This window comes from Phaenicophaeus curvirostris, chromosome 25, assembly GCF_032191515.1.
Source record: "Phaenicophaeus curvirostris isolate KB17595 chromosome 25, BPBGC_Pcur_1.0, whole genome shotgun sequence".
NCBI classification, from domain to species: Eukaryota; Metazoa; Chordata; class Aves; order Cuculiformes; family Cuculidae; genus Phaenicophaeus; species Phaenicophaeus curvirostris.
In genome coordinates, this window is record NC_091416.1 from 6,714,457 (window position 1) to 6,735,987 (window position 21,531).

Below are 21,531 nucleotides of genomic sequence, written 5' to 3' on the forward strand. Positions count from 1 at the left end.
AATGCGCTTTATCCTTTTGTGAGGCTGTTTTTCCTCCCGTCGTTTGATGTGCATTTTTCTGTTGTGAGAGGACTGAGAGAACCTAGTGGGATGTGACTAATTCCGATGTTGATCCTAGGCCCACGGCCTCCCAGAGGCAGCAAAGGCATATTTTTCATAAGAAGGAAATCCTTTCTGTACCAGCTATTCCCAAGTTCAGTGGACAGGTTTGAGCCAGTACAGTTACAGTACAAACCCTTGTCTGGATGGGCTTATTCTGGTTCAGCTTAATCCTGTTTCTCATCACAGCAATTCCATTTTAGCGTTCTGCTCCTGAGGCTTTGATATGCAGGCTCCAAAGCCTCTGATTGTAGCTGTTGCCCACAGCAATCTTGGCTGAATAAAATGTTTGCCCTTGCTTCTGTAGCATCCCTTTAATTCCCCATTTTGACTTGTGCTGGATCGTCTTTCTAATCGCTGCCCCAGTGCATTTTTTTCCCTTTGTGTTGCCAAGATCGTTTTCTCCTTCAGTGTTTTCCAAAGGTCCTTTAAAAACGATTTTCTAAAACTTTAATGACATAATTCCCTCGTACAGGACAGAGAATGAACTGACAGCCCATTTTCAGTTTTCTGAGATGTTCCAAAGACAAAAGGAGGGGAGTACCTGGCATAACTTGCAGACTCTCTCCCCACTGTTCGTCTAAATCACTACAGATTTCCATGAGTGTTTGGTTAATGTAGGAGATGTTTCACAGCTGTAGTTTCCAGCTATATAAACAGATCATTAGGCTTATTTCAAAGCTAGATCTGCAGTATCCTTATAAATGAGTCACTCTTCTTAAGTTTCACACAGAAGGATTGGATCTCTGGGTTTTAAAGGGCTTTTTGGTTGGAAAGAAAGTTAGAGAATTTATTCCACATGGGAGATGGACTCCAGGACAGAGGTTGGCTCTTCAGCAGTGCGGTAGCCGCCTTGGTTTGGCTGGCAGGCAAACCAGAGCGAGTGTTGAGCTGTTGGGTGTATCCCTGTGATCTGGCTTCTTTTGGCAGGCTGTGAAGTTGTATTTGACTAACAAAGTCTTCTTTTGGGGTCCAAAGAAACAGCAGGTACTTCTTGAAACAGGTACTTCTCGAAACAGCCAGTACAGAGAAAAGAAAGGCTGGGTGAAGCTGGGCTTCTCTTCCTTCCCTCCATATTCAGTTTCTGCAGGGGTGTGAGGTTTATTCTTGGGGAAAATACACTGGAGTACCAGGAGTCCTGGAGCAGGGCAGGATCTGGCCGGAGAATTCCAGCCCAGGCCAAGTGTGTTTATAAGGAAAGGGCTGGTGTCTTTCCCTGATCTCCCATCTGTGGATCCAAGGGCAGGAATTCAGTTTCTTTCCTGGTTATGAGCAGGTGATGAGTCCGACCGTGCTGTGGGAGCTGCACTCAGCACCAAGGGCTGTGGCTACCAGCAGTCCATCCGCTGGGGAGAGCAGAGGGCTTTATTACCTCCTCCTCCCTGTCTTTGGGGTGCAGAGCTGGGATGGACTGTTCACCCCTCCTGCTCACAGCCTGGCACGGTACAAGCGGCTTCCCTGGCGTGGGCTTTGTGCCCAGGGGAAGGCAGGAGCACCTTCTGCTCTGCTCGGGGCTGTATGTTTGACCGCTGCGGTTATAAAGACGCCTGCCCTGGACGTGGGCACAAACTGGTTCTGTCCTGTAGGCACAGAGAGATAAGCTCTGCATCCGAGCTGTGCTGAAGGTTTGTTTTACCTTGTGTTAGAAACTGCCTGGCTTGGAGAGGGGAGAAGCCAGGGGTGCTGCCACCCAGCCCCTGACACTGCTGAGGCTGTGTTGTCAACAGGATGATTCTCTGGATCAACGATACGTGGTTTTGGTTTAGGGCTTCAAGTCGTTGCAGGGAAAACAAGCTTCAGCTGTTGCAGCCATGCTCTGGCAGCACCCTGTGCCCCAATTCACCGTGCTAGCCCCTGCAAATCCCTCCTGCTAAGCTGAAACAGCACTCCCATGCACAGATCGTAGCAGCGAGCCAGCCCTTGGCCTTCTAAGCTCAGCTTTTATTTCATGAATGTTTGTGATTTTGATTTCTCTCTCTCTGAAAACCAAGGGACTGCTCGGGGATGATCTTCTTGTGGTTGCTGGCTCTCTTCCCCCTGCAGCAGAGGCTGCTCAGCTCCCCAGCTCGTCCCCAGGGGGTTTCTGCACACACTCCTCTCCATGTGCAGCAGCTGACGATGGCACTGCTGTCCAGGCACTGCTGTTCCACATCGCTTTATCACTTCAGTTTCCAGGCCTTTGAAATGCAAAGGGACAGTGGCTTTCCTTCAGGCCTGTGCACGCTGCTTCTCGGGGCAGCTCCCAGTCCCAGCCCTTGCGAGCTGGATACTTGGATTGTCTCTGCGGTCTAAAGATGCTCTCTGGAGGCTTTGTGAAAGGCCCTGGGATTGCAGACTAGCCAATCCGTTGGAAAACTCACTGAAAATACCATATTAGAAAAGATAAAGCCTAATTCTGGAAAAATCCAGTCTAGCAGCACCACAACCACTGATCGTGTGGCTTTGGTGACTGAGTATTTATTTTTTTTCCTGTAAATCACAAACGCCTTTCTTCTTTAGACTGTAATTTTCACTGGGTTTTATTTTCATTGCTCCTTTCCAAACCCCTTTGCCCATTTTTTCTATTCTTATTCCCAGCCATGAGTTTGACTCCGAGCAGATTCCTGACTTGACAAAGGATATTTACATCCAAGACATCCACTGCGTGGGCTCCCTCTGCAAACTGTACTTCCGCGAGCTCCCAAATCCGCTGCTGACCTATCAACTCTACGAGAAGTTCTCAGTGAGTACAAGGCAATGCCTTTCCCTTTCTGCTTCAGCTTGGCTTCATCTGCACAGGCTGAACAGGGTCCAGCCCTGTTCAATGTCTTTATCAATGACCTGGATGAAGGCATCAAGTGCACCCTTAGCAAGTTTGCGGGTGACACTAAGCTGAGTGGAAGCGGGATCTGCTGGAGGGTCGGGAGGCTCCAAAGGGATCTGAACAGGCTGGATCCATGGGCTGAGACCAATGGGATGAAGTTTAACGAGGCCAAATGCCAGGTCCTGCACTTGGGGCACAACAACCCTGGGCAGCTACAGGCTAGGAGAAGTCTGGCTGGAAACTGCCTGGAGGAGAGGGACCTGGGGGTGTTGGTTGACAGCGACTGAACACGAGCCAGCAGTGGCCCAGGTGGCCAAGAAGGCCAATGGCATCTTGGCTTGGATCAGACACGGCGTGACCAGCAGGTCCAGGGAGGTTCTTCTCCCTCTGGACTCGGCACTGGTGAGACCGCTCCTCGAATCCTGCGTTCAGTTCTGGGCCCCTCACCACAAGAAGGATGTTGAGGCTCTGGAGCGAGTCCAGAGAAGAGCAACAAAGCTGGTGAGGGGGCTGGAGAACAGGCCTTCTGAGGAACGGCTGAGAGAGCTGGGGGTGTTTATCCTGGAGAAGAGGAGGCTGAGGGGAGACCTCATTGCTCTCTACAACTCCCTGAGAGGAGGTTGTGGAGAGGAGGGAGCTGGGCTCTTCTTCCTAGTGACAGGGGACAGTACAAGGGGCAATGGCCTCAAGCTCCCCCAGGGGAGTTTTAGGCTGGACATTATAGGCTGGAAAATTTTTTTCATGCAAAGGGTGTTTGGGCACTGGCAGAGGCTGCCCAGGGAGGGGGTTGAGTCCCCTTCCCTGGAGGTGTTTAGGGATGGGTGGATGAGGTGCTGAGGGACATGGTTTAGTGATTGATGGGAATGGTTGGACTCGATGATCCAGTGGGTCCTTTCCAACCTAGTGATTCTATGATTCCATGTCCATTCCACATTTGGAGCACCACTAGAAGGCTGGGGACACTTAACAGCTCTTCAAAGGAATTCCCCTATCGTTTGCTGTTCCCCAGGGATTTCTCAGACAGGAGTGGGATTAGCAATAAATACTACTTGGAGCTAATGCCCTCTGCAAGGAATTGTGCTGTACAATTAAGCTGTAAAGTGACCCAGATCTTGATTTATTTGGTCTTTCTCACCTTACCTGCGTGCTGCTCTGTCCCCAGGGGACAGAAGCCTCTCAGAAGGTGGAGCAGAGCAGCAGAATCCACCTCACTGCTGAAGGACACTACACTGGCCATGGTACAAGATGCTGTGGCAGGTGTCTAGTCTTGTTTGCAGCTAAAATCCCTTCCTGCCTTGTTCCAGGATGCCGTTTCTGCTGCTACAGATGAGGAGCGGTTGGTTAAAATCCACGATGTCATCCAGCAGCTGCCCCCTCCTCACTACAGGTCAGTGCTCCCCTCTGCTTACAGCTCGGGGTTTATGAGAAAGGATGCGAGTGCAGCGTTCCCTCTCAAGACAGCTGCCCTGTGTCTGTTAAAAAGGTTTATTGCTGTATAAAGTGGATTTATACTTTAATTACCTCATTACCAGACAAACACTACGTACTTGGCACAGTTTTATTTGACTTCCTAATGCCGTGAAGGGTCGAACGCAAGCAGGTTCTGTCAGAAGGGACTAATATCACTAAGGAAATTGTTTTAGTGGGAGGGGATCAACACCAGTTCTAGGAATCACAACTGAAAAAAGTGAAATGTGGCCAAAAAATTGGTTCAGGCCTTCAGTTCGATTTGGTAATGTCTATCTTGTCTCCAATTTCCACACCTCCACCTTACCCCCCCCAGCAATAATACTAACTAAAAAGAATCAGACAAAAAAGTATGGTGACTGGTATTAATAACTAATACTGTATGTTAATGTGTCTATAAATAGCATTAATAACGAATTATTGTGATGATGGTAAGTAGTATGTTAAATAGTCTTCATCAATTATGGCTTGTAATTGGTATAAATAGCTAATTGCAATGTATGTTGACAGTTATTTAACTATCAGTAGCTGTTGTAATTAGCTGGACCAGTTGTGGTGCTGTATCCTGAGTGATCCTGCTGACCATGCCTGGTGTCTGCAGGTGGATATCTAATGGCTGTGGATGTCTAATTGTAATACTTGATGATAATCAACTGGCTTATCAGTTTATGGTCGTTTGCTCACCAGTTGTGGTGCCTGGAGATGATGTTTGGTTGGGGATGTTCAATTGTAATCTTTGATAATCATCAGTGAGCATATTAATTTCTATTTCTAGTGTATGTTAATTTGCAGAACCAGTTACAAATAGGTGTCCTGGCATAGAGGCCATCTGTAATGCATAGAGATATTTATTTGGATATTGATGACAATTAGGATGATTTGTGCTAATAAATATTTAAATTTATTTATTTTAATGTATGGTGATTATCTGAGCAATTGCAATGCTGTACCTGCGTGATATAAATAACTTTGTAATACCATATATGAATATCAGCATCTTATTACATAGTCATTAGTCTTAACTAATTAGTTAACAATTGTAATGTCTTATAAGCTGTAACTGTGTAATACTTGCTATTTGAATAACATTAATTAGCATAATAGCTGGTAGTTTGTATTCACTAATTGTAATATTTAATGTTGATTAAGGGAACAGGGCCTTCAAGAGGATCTTTTCAAAAGTGATCTCATCCCTTTCATCTCATTTTCTCGCCTGCATTCTGTCTTTTCCCTAAAATGACTCCTACTTTATGGGGCGGACAGACTTGTTGAACTTGGAGACGGTGCTGTGTGTGCCCGGGGCGTGGGCGGCACAGGATGCAAAGCGCTGTGGGCGGACAGGGCTGCTGCTCCCTTCCTTTCCTGAGGTCTGCTTGGAAAAGGAAAAAAAAAAACCACTTTCTGCAACTCTGTGGTGATGCAGGTCCCAAGTCATACGGATGCTGGAGATGTCTTGTTTTATTTCCAGCTAGGAACATGAATCTTCTCTTCAGGCCTTGTCTATTTGGGAATGATAGGTCCCACAATCAGCTCTTCTCCATTCCCCAACCCTCCCAAAAAAGGGTTCATACAGACACAAGCCAGGGATGCTGCCAGGCAACAGCACGGAGGAGGGTACATCAGCATTTTCATTACCACCGTGCGCTCCCTCTTCCTTTTTTTCAATGTGAACAGAAGCCTCTGAAGTTTAACCTGTACGAAACCTGTAGCGGGTAATTTCATAAGCAGAATTCAGATACAACGTGCTGGTTCTCAGTATCCTGGGGTGTCTAAAGAAGTGTTCCTGCCCCTTCCGAGCTCTCCCTTCTCCCTCCTTTCCCACCTCGGGGATTGCTGTGGCGGTGAAGCAGCCAAGTGATGGGTTTCCAGGCGCTCCACTTCTAGATCCTGCCATGCTGGGGGCATATCGATTATTGCCATCCTCCTCCGTGTTCTCTGATCCGGCCCTTGGACTGATCTCAGATGCTTTGTCTCTTCACTGAGCCTGAGCAGACCAGGCGAGGCTCCCCTCACTTTACTGTCAGTCTCAGGGTACAGTTCAACACTTTTTGCCGTGAGCTGTCAAACCAAGAGACAATGATGACCTGGGGTTTGTTTTGTGAATTGCAGCGTGGCTTTGCTCATCGGTGCTGAACGTTTGCCTGTCTCCTGTTTTCCAGGACACTGGAGTTCCTAATGAGACACTTAGCCCGTCTAGCTGATTACTGCTCCATCACAAACATGCACACCAAGAACTTAGCAATCGTCTGGGCTCCAAACCTCCTCAGGTATACACTGTTTTCTTTCCTATTTTTATACAAAATACATTTTTTATATTTATAAAACAGACAGATAACCTGTTCTCCACAAAGTCACAGCTTTCAGCAGCTGAGAAAGAACTCTTCCTTTCTTCCACCCAACGTACTTTTCTCCTCCAGCAGAGTTTCCAATGGGAAGTTATTTGACTGAGACCAGCTCCTGAACTAGTGATGTGAACTCGCCCCCGCTGTTATCAGGGGAACCACATGGAGAGAATACCCTGGTGTTATTCACTCCCACCACAGTGCCCTTCCACTGACTGCAGTTAAAGGAACGATTCCCTCCAGCCTTCTTGTCTGATGATCATTTCCCCTCTCCTGCTTCCCTGAGCCTAGTGTGCCCTTGATCATCCAAGGAAAAGTTGTTCAGTGGCATCACTGATTTCCCAGTGCATCAGTCTCTAGAGCCTAATTTGACAGCTTTTGGCTGCAAGAATTCAGACTTATGGAAATGATCTGGGATAAATCTGTCCCCTAGAATTTGTTTTGAATGTGCATAACAGGACAGCTTAAAATTAATGATGTAATTTTAAAATTTTGCTTTAAAAGAAAAAAAAAAAGAAAATCACCCTGCCCTCTATTGTATTGATCTCTAGACTGCTTTTGTTCCCAACCTGAGAAATCTGAGTCATAGATTCCCCAGTGTGCAGTTAATGAGGGTAAGCTCTTTCCTTCTTGCTGGCAATTCACCCACAAGCAGTCAAATGATCTCATTTGAGTTTGTTTTTGTGAATGTCAGGCTACTTGCTGAGCAGGATCAGTTGGAGGCATTCCCTGCTAGGGGAAAAATCACATTAGGAGGCCACGGTTAGTTTTTTACAGAGCCAGTGTTTTAACTGCTGCAGTCCACAGATTCAGGGAAAAAGCCAGCAAAAAGCTCCCCACTTTGTGCATGAGCACATTGACCTCGATCCTGACCTGCCACATGCTCCTTGTCCTTCTAGCCCTGGTGTTCATAGAGTCGTGGAATGGTTTGACTTGGAAGGGACCTCAAAGTCCATCCAGTCCCACCCCACCATGGGCAGGGACACCTCCCACTGGATCAGGGGCTCCAAGCCCCATGCAACCTGGCCTTGAAACCCTCCAGGGATGGGGCAGCCACCACTGCTCTGCGCAACCTGTTCCAGGGCCTCCCCACCCTCAGAGCAAAACATTTCTTCCTAAGATCTCACCTGAGTCTCCCCTCTTTCAGCTTCAAACCATTCCCCCTCATGCTATCCCTGCCCTCCTTGATCAAGAGCCCCTCCCCAGCTTTTCTGTAGGCTCCAATCCTCTGTTTCATTAAGACTCGAACCTGAACCCCAAATGTGGTTATCAGTCGCTACAGTCAGTGTGATCATTTGTGTAGCGCTGCAATGAGATTTGATCTCTTAACTGCCTTGAAAGTCTTGGCTGCAGGAGCAGCCAGGCCCAATAGCTTGACACGTGCCAAAGCCTTTCCTGAAAGGAGCACGTTTTCCCATGTTCTTCCCTGTCTGCATTTCATTTAATCTGACTTTTCTTCAGATCGAAGCAGATAGAGTCTGCCTGCTTCAGTGGAACAGCTGCCTTCATGGAGGTGCGAATCCAGTCTGTAGTTGTGGAATTCATCTTGAACCACGTGGACGTCCTCTTCAGTTCCAAGCTCAGCTCAGTCATACGGGATGGAGCAGGTGAGCATCTTCCTCCACTAGGTTTACCTTGATTGAAAAAAGGTAGCAGACACTCAATGGGGCTCTGAACCTCCTCAGGGACGTTTGAAATAGCTTTTTCCTGTAACCCAGAGGACAGAATTCCAAGTTGATGATGTTAGAACCAGGTAAGTACGGCCTGATTTTAGAAATGGCTGTGTACCTTTTTTAGAAGCCAAGGATGCTTTACAGAAGTGCACATCTTAGTGTTTGGCTGCTACTTTTATGTCCTGGAACTGATGAATCATAAGTAATTTCTTAAGTCTTTGTCCCTCCTGCTCCCTCCCCTTCTTTTTACAACCAGCGCTGTCAGTGCCCTGCATGCTTATCCATGTGAGCTGTCTTGCAGTGTAACACGTGATCTGTCTGTCCCGATCAGCACCTTAGAACATAAACAGAAGTGAACTGATTTAAAGAAAGCTCTCTGTATTCAGTAACGTTGGCACTAAGAAATTTAGTCTTGCTCTTAAAGGGAATAGTTTGACATCTGGTGCCCTGGTTATTTCCTCTGCACAGTCCTCCTGGGTTCATTAGCGGAGCTCGCAGCCGCATGGCTCAGTCTGCGCTGCCCTGCGGCTCTCACTGGGTTCTCTGCTCGTGTAGCTGATTTGTGGCTTTAGGATGAGGAGCAAAGTGCAACCCATTTGTGCCCAACCCTGGAGTGCTGGAAACATCATTCAGCCTTGGAACCTACAAATACCCTCGAGCAACTGCTAAGGCCAAAAGCGCACCCGTTCCATCGCAAAGGAGCAAAGCTGCACCAGGAAGAAAGTTTACTCTGTCTTTTAGATCAACAAACATGGATATCACAAGCTATTATTACTCCTAAGCAGCATTAAGCCTGTACCATCTGCTTTGATAACCTGAAAAGTGAACAGGTTACCACCACCTGTGGAGTGCAAATACCTGTTTTTCCAGTGTATTTGCCACTCCCTTCTTCTTAAACAAGCCCTGCCTCATCTGAGGGTTGCAGAGTTGCTCCAAGTCCAGCTTTTTTTAACTCTGGAAGGCAATTTTAAGTCAACAGGAGGCAGGGGTTAGTTTGGCTGAACAGTAATAGCCCACAGCAGGCTGAGCTCTGCCAGGGGAAGATAAGTATGCTAAGAGTCCCAGCCAAATGATTATCCAGGCTTAGAATGGACCATGTAAATTCGGCTAATTGTTTAATGACTTGGTCATTCGCATTCAGCGGGCTCTGACACAACTGGCAGGGAGAAGGGTCAGGCTGTTTCACAGCGTATCAGCCAAGGGCAGGAGTACTGCGCTGCAGTGAGGCAGCATCCTCGTCAGTGCTTCCAGGAGCCTCTGGTTTTGAGCACGGCTTCTTACAGGCAGGTAGAGGTAAAAGGGGGAAGGGGGTCCCCAAAACTGCGTTAAGCCATTCCAGGTAAGGCTGTTGCAAAGACGACCAGAACCCAAACCTCTCCTAGGGTAGCATTTACACCTAACAAACACCAGGCTGGGGACAGTTGACACGAGAGCTGTGATGCCGAAGGGACAGTAGCAGAAGTGGAGCCACCCAGGATGCTTCTTGTGAGGACAAACTCCCTCCCACCCCTTAACTCAGGTGAGAAGAACCATATGAACACCTGCACATAAGCAGCGGCAAACAAAAGCTGTCTGCTCTTCCTTGAGGCTTCTTGTGCTCCTCTGCTGCGCTCTCCTCTGCACTGCAAGCTCCCTTAACAGATCCAAGCAGCAGGAGGCACCATCAGCTACTCTTAGAAAAATATGCATGTTCATCTCATCTCCAAAACCAAGCACGAGGTGTAAAAAGGCCATGAGTAAGACCCATGGTTTGATCCTGTTTATTGTGTCTGCCTGCATGTTGGTTTGTAGCAACTTCAGTCACAGATGGCTTTTCCCGTTGCACTAAGAAGTGGATCCTGGGAATGACTGAAGGCAAGCTTTATAAGAAGAAAAACCATCACTGTCTTTACAGAGTTTTGCAGAGTGAAACTTAAAGTGTGTCAGTGAACGTTTCCAACCTGCCTGCCTTTTTTTCTCGAATACACTAATCCGCTTTTAATTTTGAGAGGGTTTTTTTGGCATAAACACGCCTCTGCCAAAGTGGCTGTTTTGACCACATCTTTCAGTGGCTGGGATAACAAAGCTTTAGAAAAACACAGCACCTCCCTGGACACACAGACCCGAAGCTTTGATCTCTGTACTGCTGGTTTCTGATTCTCCCTGTTGCTTGTGGTTTTGCTTTACAGGGCACAGTTCTTTATCGCGGCCCAAGTCGCTGTTGGTGTCCTCCCCTTCCACAAAGCTGCTCACGCTGGAGGAGGCTCAGGCACGGACGCAAGCCCAGATCAACTCTCCCATCGTGGCAGACAGCAAATACATAGAAGTAGGAGAAGGCCCTGCAGCTTTACAAGGGAAATTCCACACAGTCATAGACTTCCCGTCCGAAAGGTAGAGACAAGTTTCCTTTCCAGTATGTGTCATAACTGGGAGTTTTGATTACAGCAAAAACTAGTTGTACATGAGGTGTTGTAGCCTGTTTTCCAGCTGGTTTGGATGCCGTGAGGACTCAGCTTACCTCAAGTGTCTGGTGGACTCAGTTTAGCCGTAAAACCTCTGCACCACTCCCTCCCCTTTAGCAGGGTTATTGAATGTCTAAAGCCCTGTTGTATGTGACGCGTACGTACGCCCATACTCATCATGTGCACAGAAGTGTAAACAAGGCAAACACTGGAAACCTTAGGGCTTTCCAGATTTCAGGACTAAGTGCCTATAAGAAATCCAGGTTCCCCTCAAACTGGAGCAGTTGGACAGACATGACACTAGAAATTATATATGGCAGTGGGAGGAGGTGGATGTGATTTTACAGCATGAGTGAGAGATGCTTTTGATACCTTTTATGGCTGCACAGTTCGTCAGAGAACTGGTGCATCTGCCAGCTCAATAAAAGCCATCCCTTAGCAGGTGGGAGCATTGATCTGCTGGAGGGTAGGAAGCCTCCAGAGGAACCTGGGCAGGCTGGATTGATGGGCTGAGGTCGATTGCCTGAGGGTTAACGAGGCTCAGTATTGGGTCACAACAACCCCACACAATGCTCCAGGCTTGGGGAAGAGCAGCTGCGAAGCTGCCTGATGGAGAAGGACCTGGGGATGCTGATCAGCAGTGGCTGAACATGAGCCAGCAGTGGCCCAGGTGGCCAAGAAGATCAACAACATCTTGGCTTGGCTCAGCCATGGTGTGTTCAGCTGGAATAGGGAAGGGATCTCCTCCCTGTGATCTGGTGAGGCCACACCTTGAATCCAGGGTTCAGTTTTGGGCCCCTCACTTGTTACAGTTGAGGGCCTTGGAGCACATCCAGAGAAGGGGAACGTTGCTGGAGAAGGGGCTGGAGCCCAGAGGTTCTGGGAGCAGCTGAGGGACCTGGGGTTGTTGAGCCAGAAAAGAAGAGGCTAAGGGGAGACCTCATCGCTCTCTGCAGCTCCTGGAAAGGACATTGTGGTGAGGCGGGTGCTGGTCTCTTCTCCCAAGTAACAAGCGAAAGGATAAGAGGAAATAGACTCTTACACCAGGGGAGGTTTAGAGTAGATATTAGGAAAAATTTCTTCCCTGAAATAGTGGTGAAGCACTGGGAGTGGCTGCCCAGGGCAGTGGCAGAGTCACCATCCCTGGAGGGGTTAAAAAAAATTCAGCCATGGCACTTTGGGACATGGTTTATTAGACAGTGACGATTGGGCTGACGGCTGGACCAGATGATCCTAGAGATCTTTTCCAACCTTAACAATTCTGTGATTCTCAGTATGGAGCCTTTGCTCACCTGCATTGCATCTGCTTTGCGTAGTTTAGATGAATTTACCCTGTACCTAAGGGCTGAGTTATAAGAATGAAAAAATCCTCAGCTATTTAAAAGAGACCAAGTTTCTAAGCTTTTTTGCAGCAAAAACCAGACAGTTCTAATAACAACCAACCAGTAGCCCGAACTAAATGCAGTTTCCCCCTCCAATAACGTACTCTGTTTTCTCACTCCAGAAAAAGACCGCCCAGCAAGATGAAGAAATCGCCGGTTGGCAGTTGGCGTTCCTTCTTCAACCTGGGAAAATCATCATCCGTGTCCAAACGCAAACTACAGCGCAATCCCAGCGAACCCTCAGAAATGAAAGCCATAGCCCTGGCAGGTAAGGGTGTAAATCCAGCTCCAGCCGCGCAGAATTGACATTTACAGTATGCTTGTATCTCCTTCTAGCGTTCAAGCCGTGCATAACACCTGCAGTTAACCACTGTCTTTCATAAATGGCTCTCAGTTTAGCTCAGGAACTGAACCTGCTGGAGCCCATGCCTCTAGCATGTTGCTCAAAATAAATTTTGAAAGACAATACGTGGGCACCGCTGCAATAAGTCTCAAAGTAATTCCTTCTGCTGCTGTTATTATGAAATAAGAATACAGTTCCCTTTGCTGCTCTCAAAAGACACACAATTAAACTGGGTAAAGGCACTTTTCCACACACACTGTTGTCCTGAAAGCTGTACTGGTGTAACTGGAGAAGGCATCCAACAGCATTTTGTAGCCGCATCCAATGGACGTAGATTCAGAATTCTCATCCCTTTCCATATACAGTGTACTGTCTCTTTGCACAGTTAAAAATAACAACAACATGTTTTTTGCAGTAAAACACACCACAAATCCCTAAACGCTACCCAGTGAGGACTTTTATCCCATCTTCTTCATGGTGCAGCTTTCAAATTATAACCCTCTTAGTCTCCAGTATAATAAGAACATTCTAGGAATGCCCTTTAGCCTGTCTCTTCAGAGCACTTGTTTAGTGCTTATAAAGTGAGTTGTGCAAATGTTACATTCTCCTTTCTTTATAAGGTTTTTTTTTTGCTGGCAGAAACCAAGCAGTTATCCTGGGTACCCCCAGACAGAACCTGTGAAATGAATATCAAAAATTGATGCACTCTTGTAATTGCCTCTTGCCCAGCAGTGTAGAACCATGGGTTGAAGGGAGCCCTGCAGGGCAGTCTCAGCTGCAAGACAAGGGCTGCATCATGCTTGGACAGCAAAGCATATTAACAGTGGGACAGGATAAAGGTTTTCTTTAAGGGCTGTGGAGTAAAAACAAAACCAAAAAATCCCAACCCCAAAACAAAAAGCACTTCTTGCTCCCAGGGCTGTGGTAGTGTTGCTAGAAACCCATCTGTTTCTTCCTGCCACCATTGCACAGCCAAATATAAACCAGTTTGCTAATTCAGCTTCTCACCATCTCGGTTACGTTTCCTTAGGTGGACGAGGAGACAGCGGGACTCTTCGCTCAGCTAAAAGTGAAGAATCGCTTACTTCTCTGCACGCTGTGGATGGTAAGGCAAAATTGCCCCTGCGCTCCTAGTGCGTGTGGATTAAGAGAGGCAGCTTGACATTACTGACGGCGCATTTTCCATCCCTCCAGTAAAAGCTGGACTTGCTAATTAGGGAAGCAGCTTAGTGCTGCCCACCACGGGTGGGTATCACAGAGAAAGGCTCTTCAGGTCTTTGTTTTCTTTCTAAGGTAAAAAAAAAGCAAGCTGCTTGCTCTGTTTTAGCCAGCATTGCTTACATTCATTCCTCGCCATCTCCTCTTTCTCTTCTAAGGCGGAAAAGACAGCATCGGGAAGGAAAATGCTTTCTGGGAAAGCCTTAGGTCTACAGCACACTTAAACTAGTTTTGGTTTTGCAAACAGCTTCATATCAGACTAAATCAGACCTGGCAACTGCTGTAAAAGAGTGTGAGCAAACTTAATTAACAGTTAGTGCTAACTATGTTGCTTTTGTGTTTAGAGTTCACCAGGTGAACATCGTACACGCTGCCTTAAAGGTGCTTTATAAACAGCACCAAACCATCACCTCCTGGACAGTAAGATTGACACTAACTCATATGTATCTACTCATTCCCAGGTGAATCCAAACTGTTTCGACCCAGACGGCCTCGGTCCAGCAGTGATGCCTTGTCTGCTTCATTCAATGGAGAGCTCTTAGGAAATATGAATCGCTGCAATTCCTACGACAACCTTCCCCACGACGACAGTGATGGGGACGAGGGGCTCATCCACGTTCCTGCCCTGATTTCTCCTCGATCTTCTGAAGACGTTGACCTGAGCCCACCAGATATCGGAGTCGCTAGCCTGGATTTCGACCCAATGTCTTTTCAGTGCAGCCCACCCCAAGCAGAGTCCGAGTGCCTGGACAGCACATCCCTGCTGGAGTCAGTCGGCATAAATAAGGAGAAGCCAAGCCTGCTAAAGAAGGATGCAGAATCAGGCAGCCAGTCCCAGACACCAGGCAGTGCCACGAGCTCTGAGCCGGTCTCCCCTTTCCAAGAGAAGATGAGTCCTTTCTTTACTCTGGACCTGAGCCCAACTGAAGAGAAGGCCTGCAAGCCCATTGCCTTCTCACCTAAGATGGGACGAAAACCCATCAAATCTCCACCGCTGACTACATCAGAACCTGTCTCCTTTGCCCTGCCCGGCCGCATGTCAGAAGCGATTGGAGGAGTGCCCAGCATATCCAGAAACTCCTCTGCTTCCAGCTGGAGCAAAGGGATTGGCGTCACTGAAATCACAAACAGGTCCCCAACCCAGATGTCCTTGCCCCTGAAAAACAGTGAAACAGGAGCAGGGGAAGGAACCCACCAAGAGCTGCAGCAGCTAGTGGCTGCTGGCAAACCAGAGTTGCCAGAAGAAGGGGAGAGACCAATGTCAAGCAGTCAGAATAAGACTGTACCCACTGGACACACACAGCCAGGTACAGTGCATTTTCCTCCATTCTTTCTTTAAGTTCCCAAGGGGACCTGCTCTCAAAACCGTCCTCCTCTGCGTGCCTTTTAGGAGAGGGAAATGCCCGTCAGTTCTGATCACAAGTGTCTTGCAGGGCTGTGCAGATCAGTAAGGTCTTAACCTCTGCGTTTTCCCTACATCACACAGATCCCAGATAATTTTCCATAGTACACCGCTCTTTTTTTTCTCCCCCATCCTTTCATGCGTGAAAATCTCTAGCATGTCCTTCTAAATCATTTCAGCCAACACATCTAAGACTTTTCTTTTTAAAATTAAAAATCTGCCAACACTTGAAGAAGGGACCTTTTTGCCTAAAAACCTTATGATCAAAATTGTGTAAGGGTATCTCATTCTCTGCTACCTACTTCCTACCTCGCTAGAAATGCAAGAGGAGCCTTTTAGACAGTCTCTTGTGTTTTTTTCCTTTTTGTGATGAGCCACTGTGCTGTTGAGCAGCAGTTGCATGTGAGACAAAGAGTGTTTCACATCAGAAGGAATTGCCACTGTGAAAGTGTGGAAAGCATCTATTTTTTTATAATAGCCATTAAGGTTAGGTCACTCCTTATTGGGTAACATAAAATCACTCTCTCTCTCAATTTTCCCCCCATTAGGAGCAGTTGCCCTCGACTCCCCCCAGGATCCTGTTCCCGTCAGTTCTGTGTCTCTTATCCCTCCTCCTCCTCCGAAAAATGCAGCGCGCATGCTAGCCCTAGCGTTAGCCGAGTCCGCACAGCAAGCATCCGCTCAGTCTCAGAAAAGGCCAGGAGATGCTCATTCTGAAAGCACAAATTATGGAGAGGCTGAAGCTGGCACAGCTCTAGAAAAGCTCCATCTCTCTGCTGGTGCTCCAGACAAGCTCCACCTGTATACCGGTCTGCCTGAGAACCGCCTTCACTTCCCGACCGGTGCACCAGCAGAGCAGGATTTCCAAGGTAGCAGCACACCTGGGGAGCAGAACCACCCGCCAGGTGCACCTGGAAACCGGGACCCCCCAGCTCTCCAGCCTGGCATGCCTGGGGACATGCCTGGTAGCAGAGATGCAGAGCAGGAGCAGTCCAGCTTCCATCCTGGGAAAGCGGGGGACAAAGAGCACTTCCCTTCCCATGCCGGGGCCTGGGAGCACCCGCCCCATCCCACTCCAGGTGCACTGCCTGACTGGGAACCACACAGCACAGACTTGTGTGTAGATAAGCCCACTCTCCGTCCGTGCGTGTCCGTGTCTGGGGACAAGCACCACCCTCCTGCCTGCACAGCCGATGACAAGCTCCAGTCTCCTCCTGCCGTAACCGCTGGGGAGAAAAGCACCCCGGCTCCCGTGCCGTACTTAACCACCATCCCAGCAGCAACGGAGCCTAACCGTGGGCCAGCAGGTCCGGTCACGACGCAGGCGGACGTCACCGTCACCACTGCACAGCGCACACTCCCAACCAGCCAGCCCGCCCCGGCACAGAGACAGGATCACCAGTCGGCGACGGGACAAGTGCCAGCGGCCTCTGCGAAAGCATCGAGCGGTTCCAGCCAGGTACGTGGATCTGCTCCCAGCGTCACGTGTGATTCCAAGTGCCACCTCCGTGCACAGTGAAGCTGTAATTGCAGGAGGTTGAGCTCTGGAAGAGTCCATCCAAATCCAAATGGGAAGAGGCAGGGGAATCACAGGTTACTGGAAGTTGCACGTGTACAAGACACACACAGCTTTACAGGAAAGCAGCACAAAGTTTCTTAAGCAAACACCCAATAGACCTGTTCTCATTGATTTTACAGGAAAAAGTATCCAGTGGGGTGGCTGATACAGGGAATGACAGTTTAGAAGTGCATAGAAACAAGAATTTTGGCATCCTCTCTCCAGTGAGGCTGGCAGTATATTTTTCCAACAGGCTTTAGTAATGCAGGTCAGATTCCTGGTGTGCAAGTTAGACATGGAAATGTTCACTCAGAAATCCAAACTACCCACTGCCCGCGAGGCAGGCACGCATGCAGCCTGTCTTAAACACTGTAGCCGTGTTTAAGGCAGGCGTTTCTGCTCTATTACACCACTTGATCTGCTCACCAGGGCCTGAGAAGTTCTAATCCAGGTGCGTTTTCTTTAAGACAAGCAGACCACCTACCAAAACACTGACAACTGTGTAAAAGCTTTAACCTGTTGCTCTACAGAGACAGCCACCCCCTCCTCTTTCTCTAGTTTGACATCTGCAGGGATTGCCGTTGGTGTCAGGTCCTGACGTCTCCCAGAGGCACCACAGGAGCTGCGGAAGGGAGGATCCACATCTGCTGCTGCAGCGAGCAGCACTAGCTCTGCACAGCAAACAGAAACCAGGGAGCAGAAAAACTTCCAGTTGAGCTAATCCATACAAGTGATATAACATCTTTCAGGAGACCTTCTAGCAGCCTTCCAGTATTGAAAGGGGCTCCAGGAAAGCTGGGGAGGGGCTCTTGATCAGGGAGTGCAGCGATAGGATGAGGGGAAGCACTTTTTAGCTGCAAGAGGGGAGATTGAGATGAGATCTTGGGAAGAAATGTTTTCCTGTGAGGGTGGAGAGGCCCTGGCCCAGGTTGCCCAGAGCAGGGGTGGCTGCCCCATCCCTGGAGGGGTTCAAGGCCAGGTTGGATGGGGCTTGGAGCCGCTGATCCAGTGGGAGGCGTCCATGCCCATAGCGGGGTGGGACTGAAGGGGCTTTGGGGTCCCTTCCAACCCAAATCATTCCAAGGTTCTATGATATTTTAACTACGGAATAGGCAGGGGGGAAGAGATGCTTGTCTCTTAACAGCTACTGCTTTCTTCCCTATAGGTATGGGGCACAACCGCACCTGAAAAGCCACCAGAGCCTGTGCCTGTTTTTGTCTCAGAGAGCAGCTCTGCCACCCGCTGCAACTCTTCTGTGCCCGCGGGCCCCCAGAGCCATTTGGAAAAGCCTCGGGAGACGATGAGGGCTCCCCCCCTGCACCTGCGGTCCGAGTCCGTCCCTACTCACTCCTCCTACAGCTTTACACCCCCGGTCCCACCCGTGAGAACACTGGAGAGCAAAATTGCTGCTGCCATGCACTCGAACAACGCCGACGCCATCACCAACTCCAATTATCACACCTTCCTCTCTTCCTCCATGCTGGCTTCCTCTGTGGAGGAAGCCCTCCTGCCTCCGCCCCCGCCTCCTCCACCCAAGCACGCTTCCCTGCAGCCCGTGTACGTGCCGCATCCCAAGCCAGAGAGCATCCCTGAGGCCCCTGGGCCGGACGGCTACCTGCACCACAAGCCGGCTGCCATGCATCAGTACAGACCGGAGAGCGTTCCTCCTCACGTCCCCTACCACAGCAAGCCTGACCAGCACCAAGCCTACCCCCCTCGCTCAGAGACACCCAATTCCGCCAGCACTCGCTACAACACCTACACAAACCAAGGGAAGAGCACCTCAGCTCTCCACTCCAAGCCTCGCAGCCGCACCGAGTTCGTGTCCTCCGTCAGCCCCACGGGCCTGCGCGCCGCCAGCTATGCTGAGGACGCTCCCCCCTACCCCACGATCCGAAGGGTTCAATCGCTGCACGTCCCCACCTCTGCCGCCTCTGCCATCCGCTCCGTTCCCATTTCACGGACCGAGGTGCCTCCAGACGACGAGCCAGTGTTCTGCCCGCGGCCCCTCTATCAGTACAAGCCATATCAGCCCCACTCCGACTACCACGTAACTCAGCTCCAGCCTTACTTTGAGAACGGGCGGGTCCATTACCGCTACAGCCCTTACTCCAGCTCTTCCGGATCCTCGTATTACACCGCTACCGATGGGAGCTTCTACGACCTGGACCCCTACAGCACGGTGCGGGTCAGGCCTTTCCACGCCCTGCCCAGCCGAGACTTTGCGTCGTACGCGTCCCGGCTGCAAAGCAAGGGGCTGTACCGCTACCCCAGCCTGGCCGCCTACCCTCGAGGAGGCCTCATGAGCCACCTGGCAGGCAAGGAGCACAGCTTCATCAGCAGAGACGTGCCTCCCGCCCCGGACATCAAGCACATGTACATGTCCTGGGACCTGGAGGACATGGAGAAGTACCGCATGCAGTCCATCCGCCGCGAGAGCCGCACGCGCCAGAAGGTGAAAGGGCCGGTGATGTCCCAGTATGATAACGTGGCCCCACTGCTGCCAGAGGAACTGGGAGGGCTGGATGCGATTCACTTGCGCAGCAAATCGGATCCTGGGAAAACTGGCCTCCTCACGGTAGCGGAAGGGAAGGAGGGGAGGTACCCAGGCAAAGCGGCTACGCCCGAGGGGGACGAGCGTTACTACATGCAGCACCCGGAGCCGGAGCTGGAGAGAGCCCACTACCAGGGCGCCTATGGGAACGGGCAGTCGGAGAAGCCGTCCCTTCCCCAGAAGCAGAGCAGCATCCGCAACAGGAAGCTTCACGAGCCAGGCTGCAACACGAACGAGCACAGGACGCACTTGCAGCAAGAAGCAAGCCATAGGCAGCCTTCCGAATCCAAAAACGGGCCCCCTTATCCCGACTACAGGCCCAAAGGGGGCCCGGAGTCCTCCGAGCCCATCAGCTACCAGCACCCAGGTGGGAAATACAACATCCCGGTGAACCAGGAGACCCTGAGACTGAACCACAAGGAGGTGAGGTTGGCGGAGGACCGGCTGGATTTGGAGAGATCTCGAGCCAGGCCAAACACGTCCATGGAGAAACACTCCAGAGACTGCTATAAAGAGGAGGAGCACGCCGCCTCTCCCATGGCGCCGCCGCCCAAGCCCGAACGGAGCCACAGCCTCAGAGTGCAACATCCCGAAACCGTGGAGAGGGACTCGGCCCTCCTCTACCCATACCAAACCCTTGGGAAACGCCAAAGCACTATGACTGTGGTGTCCCAGTACGATAATTTGGAGGATTACCATACCATGCCTCAGCACCAAAGAGGGGGCTACGTTGGAGGCGGGGGGTTTGTGCCCCCCAATTTTACCCACGTGCACAGTAGAACTTACGCCACGGCGCTCGGCCAGGGAGCCTTCCTCCCGACAGAGCTGTGTTTGCAGAGGCCCGAAACAGAGGTCCACGTGGAGTGAGCTGGTGCGGGGGAAGGAGGGATAGAGTCTAAGCAGCCTCTGCTGGACAGTGGACTGTTTTATTTTTTCAGTGATGGAAAAAAAAGAAAAAACAAACCCAACCCTGCCCCGATGAGCAAAGCAACCCCACCTTCAGCCCCATCCCGACCAGCCCACCACTCACTGTTTTTATGTATAGAGATAGAGCTTTTTCATGTAGTTTTGAGACAACTGGAACGATGGGCAGGCTGTCGGCACACAGATGTTGCCAGAGAGGCTGGGCAGAGCTGAAAGAGATGCTGCTGGGGCAGGGGAGGGAGGAAGAAGAGGTTTTTCCTTCCCCAGATTTGATGTTGGCAGTTCCCACCGCTTCCTCACCACGCCTCCATGGTCCTGTGCATGAGGGACCGTGCATGCAGCCGTTCTCCCTGTGAGCCCTGAGTGTCGTACCTTGTTTCCCACTGCTGGCTTCCAAGAAAGGGGCTCCGTGCCGCGATGCCTTGGAAGAGCCACTGCTCTGCCCCGTCTGAGGCTGCGCAGCAGCAGTGGGCCAGGAGCTGGGCTGGGGGCAAAGACTTCCCAACTGTGTTCTTCTTGAGGTCCTGCCTTTCCCTTGAAAAATAATACTTAGGTGTAGTGGATCCACTTCAGTTGCTGTTAAGTGGGTTGGAGCCTGTTTTGACTTCAGGTCTGCAGAATGGGCTCTGAAGCAAGTTCAATGTACAAGGCACTTTTTCAATCGCTTGCTTAACAGGCTGCTTCTGACTATGAGAAATCAACTTTAAAATTCTCTGTTGTAAGCAGAGGCCAGCTGTAGGGCAGGTTTGCATATCTCATACCAAAAGATAAACACCACACAAAAACACACCAAACCATACACGGATGGGAACAGCACAGCCTTTTCATGCCCATTCCTCTTTACTGCTAAGCTACAGCCCAGATGATTTAATGCCACGTTGTGGCTGGCCAGGCAGTATCATCTTCCTCAAAAAAAAAAAAACCCTATAAAAATAAAATCTCTGTAGCATTATGTCAGCTTGTAAATGGAGCCCAGCTCACCTGCTGGAAGTGACTGTGTAAGTGCCAAGTTACCTGCATGACCAGCTACCTGCCCCGGGCCAGCTCCTGCAGCTCTTAGATCAGGGAATGCTCCTATTGGCCTCAAACTGCGGGTCTACAGGACACGGCTTTCTGTACCCTTGAAGTTCTGTGTTGGCGAGGGGACCCCCTGTGAAGTCGTGGCACGTGGCGTAGTTAGGTGCTGTCTGTGCGCTGTGAAACAGTATCGCCTCCCGCATCGCGAGTGTAGCTCTCCAGTACTCAGCAGTAGGGACAGAAGGCCAGTGCACTCTATAATACACCGGTAACCTCATCCTAGGTGTTTCAAAGCTTTCTGTATTGTA

The 21,531-nt window shown here is 49.9% G+C and overlaps 1 protein-coding gene across 3 annotated transcripts in view; it reads left to right on the forward strand.

Moving 5' to 3' along the window:
* ARHGAP32 (Rho GTPase activating protein 32) overlaps positions 1-20,447 on the forward strand; it is a 197,952-nt gene extending 177,505 nt beyond the window's left edge. For all 3 annotated transcript variants that reach the window (XM_069876457.1, XM_069876458.1, XM_069876459.1), the window contains 10 exons: positions 2,677-2,821; positions 4,207-4,289; positions 6,529-6,636; positions 8,173-8,318; positions 10,553-10,754; positions 12,330-12,475; positions 13,581-13,655; positions 14,230-15,075; positions 15,719-16,629; positions 17,894-20,447. In XM_069876457.1, the coding sequence (XP_069732558.1) occupies positions 2,677-2,821; positions 4,207-4,289; positions 6,529-6,636; positions 8,173-8,318; positions 10,553-10,754; positions 12,330-12,475; positions 13,581-13,655; positions 14,230-15,075; positions 15,719-16,629; positions 17,894-20,149 (4,918 nt within the window). In that variant the 3' untranslated portion in view covers positions 20,150-20,447. The remainder of the gene's footprint in view (positions 1-2,676; positions 2,822-4,206; positions 4,290-6,528; positions 6,637-8,172; positions 8,319-10,552; positions 10,755-12,329; positions 12,476-13,580; positions 13,656-14,229; positions 15,076-15,718; positions 16,630-17,893) is intronic.
* The last annotated feature ends 1,084 nt before the right edge of the window (positions 20,448-21,531 follow it).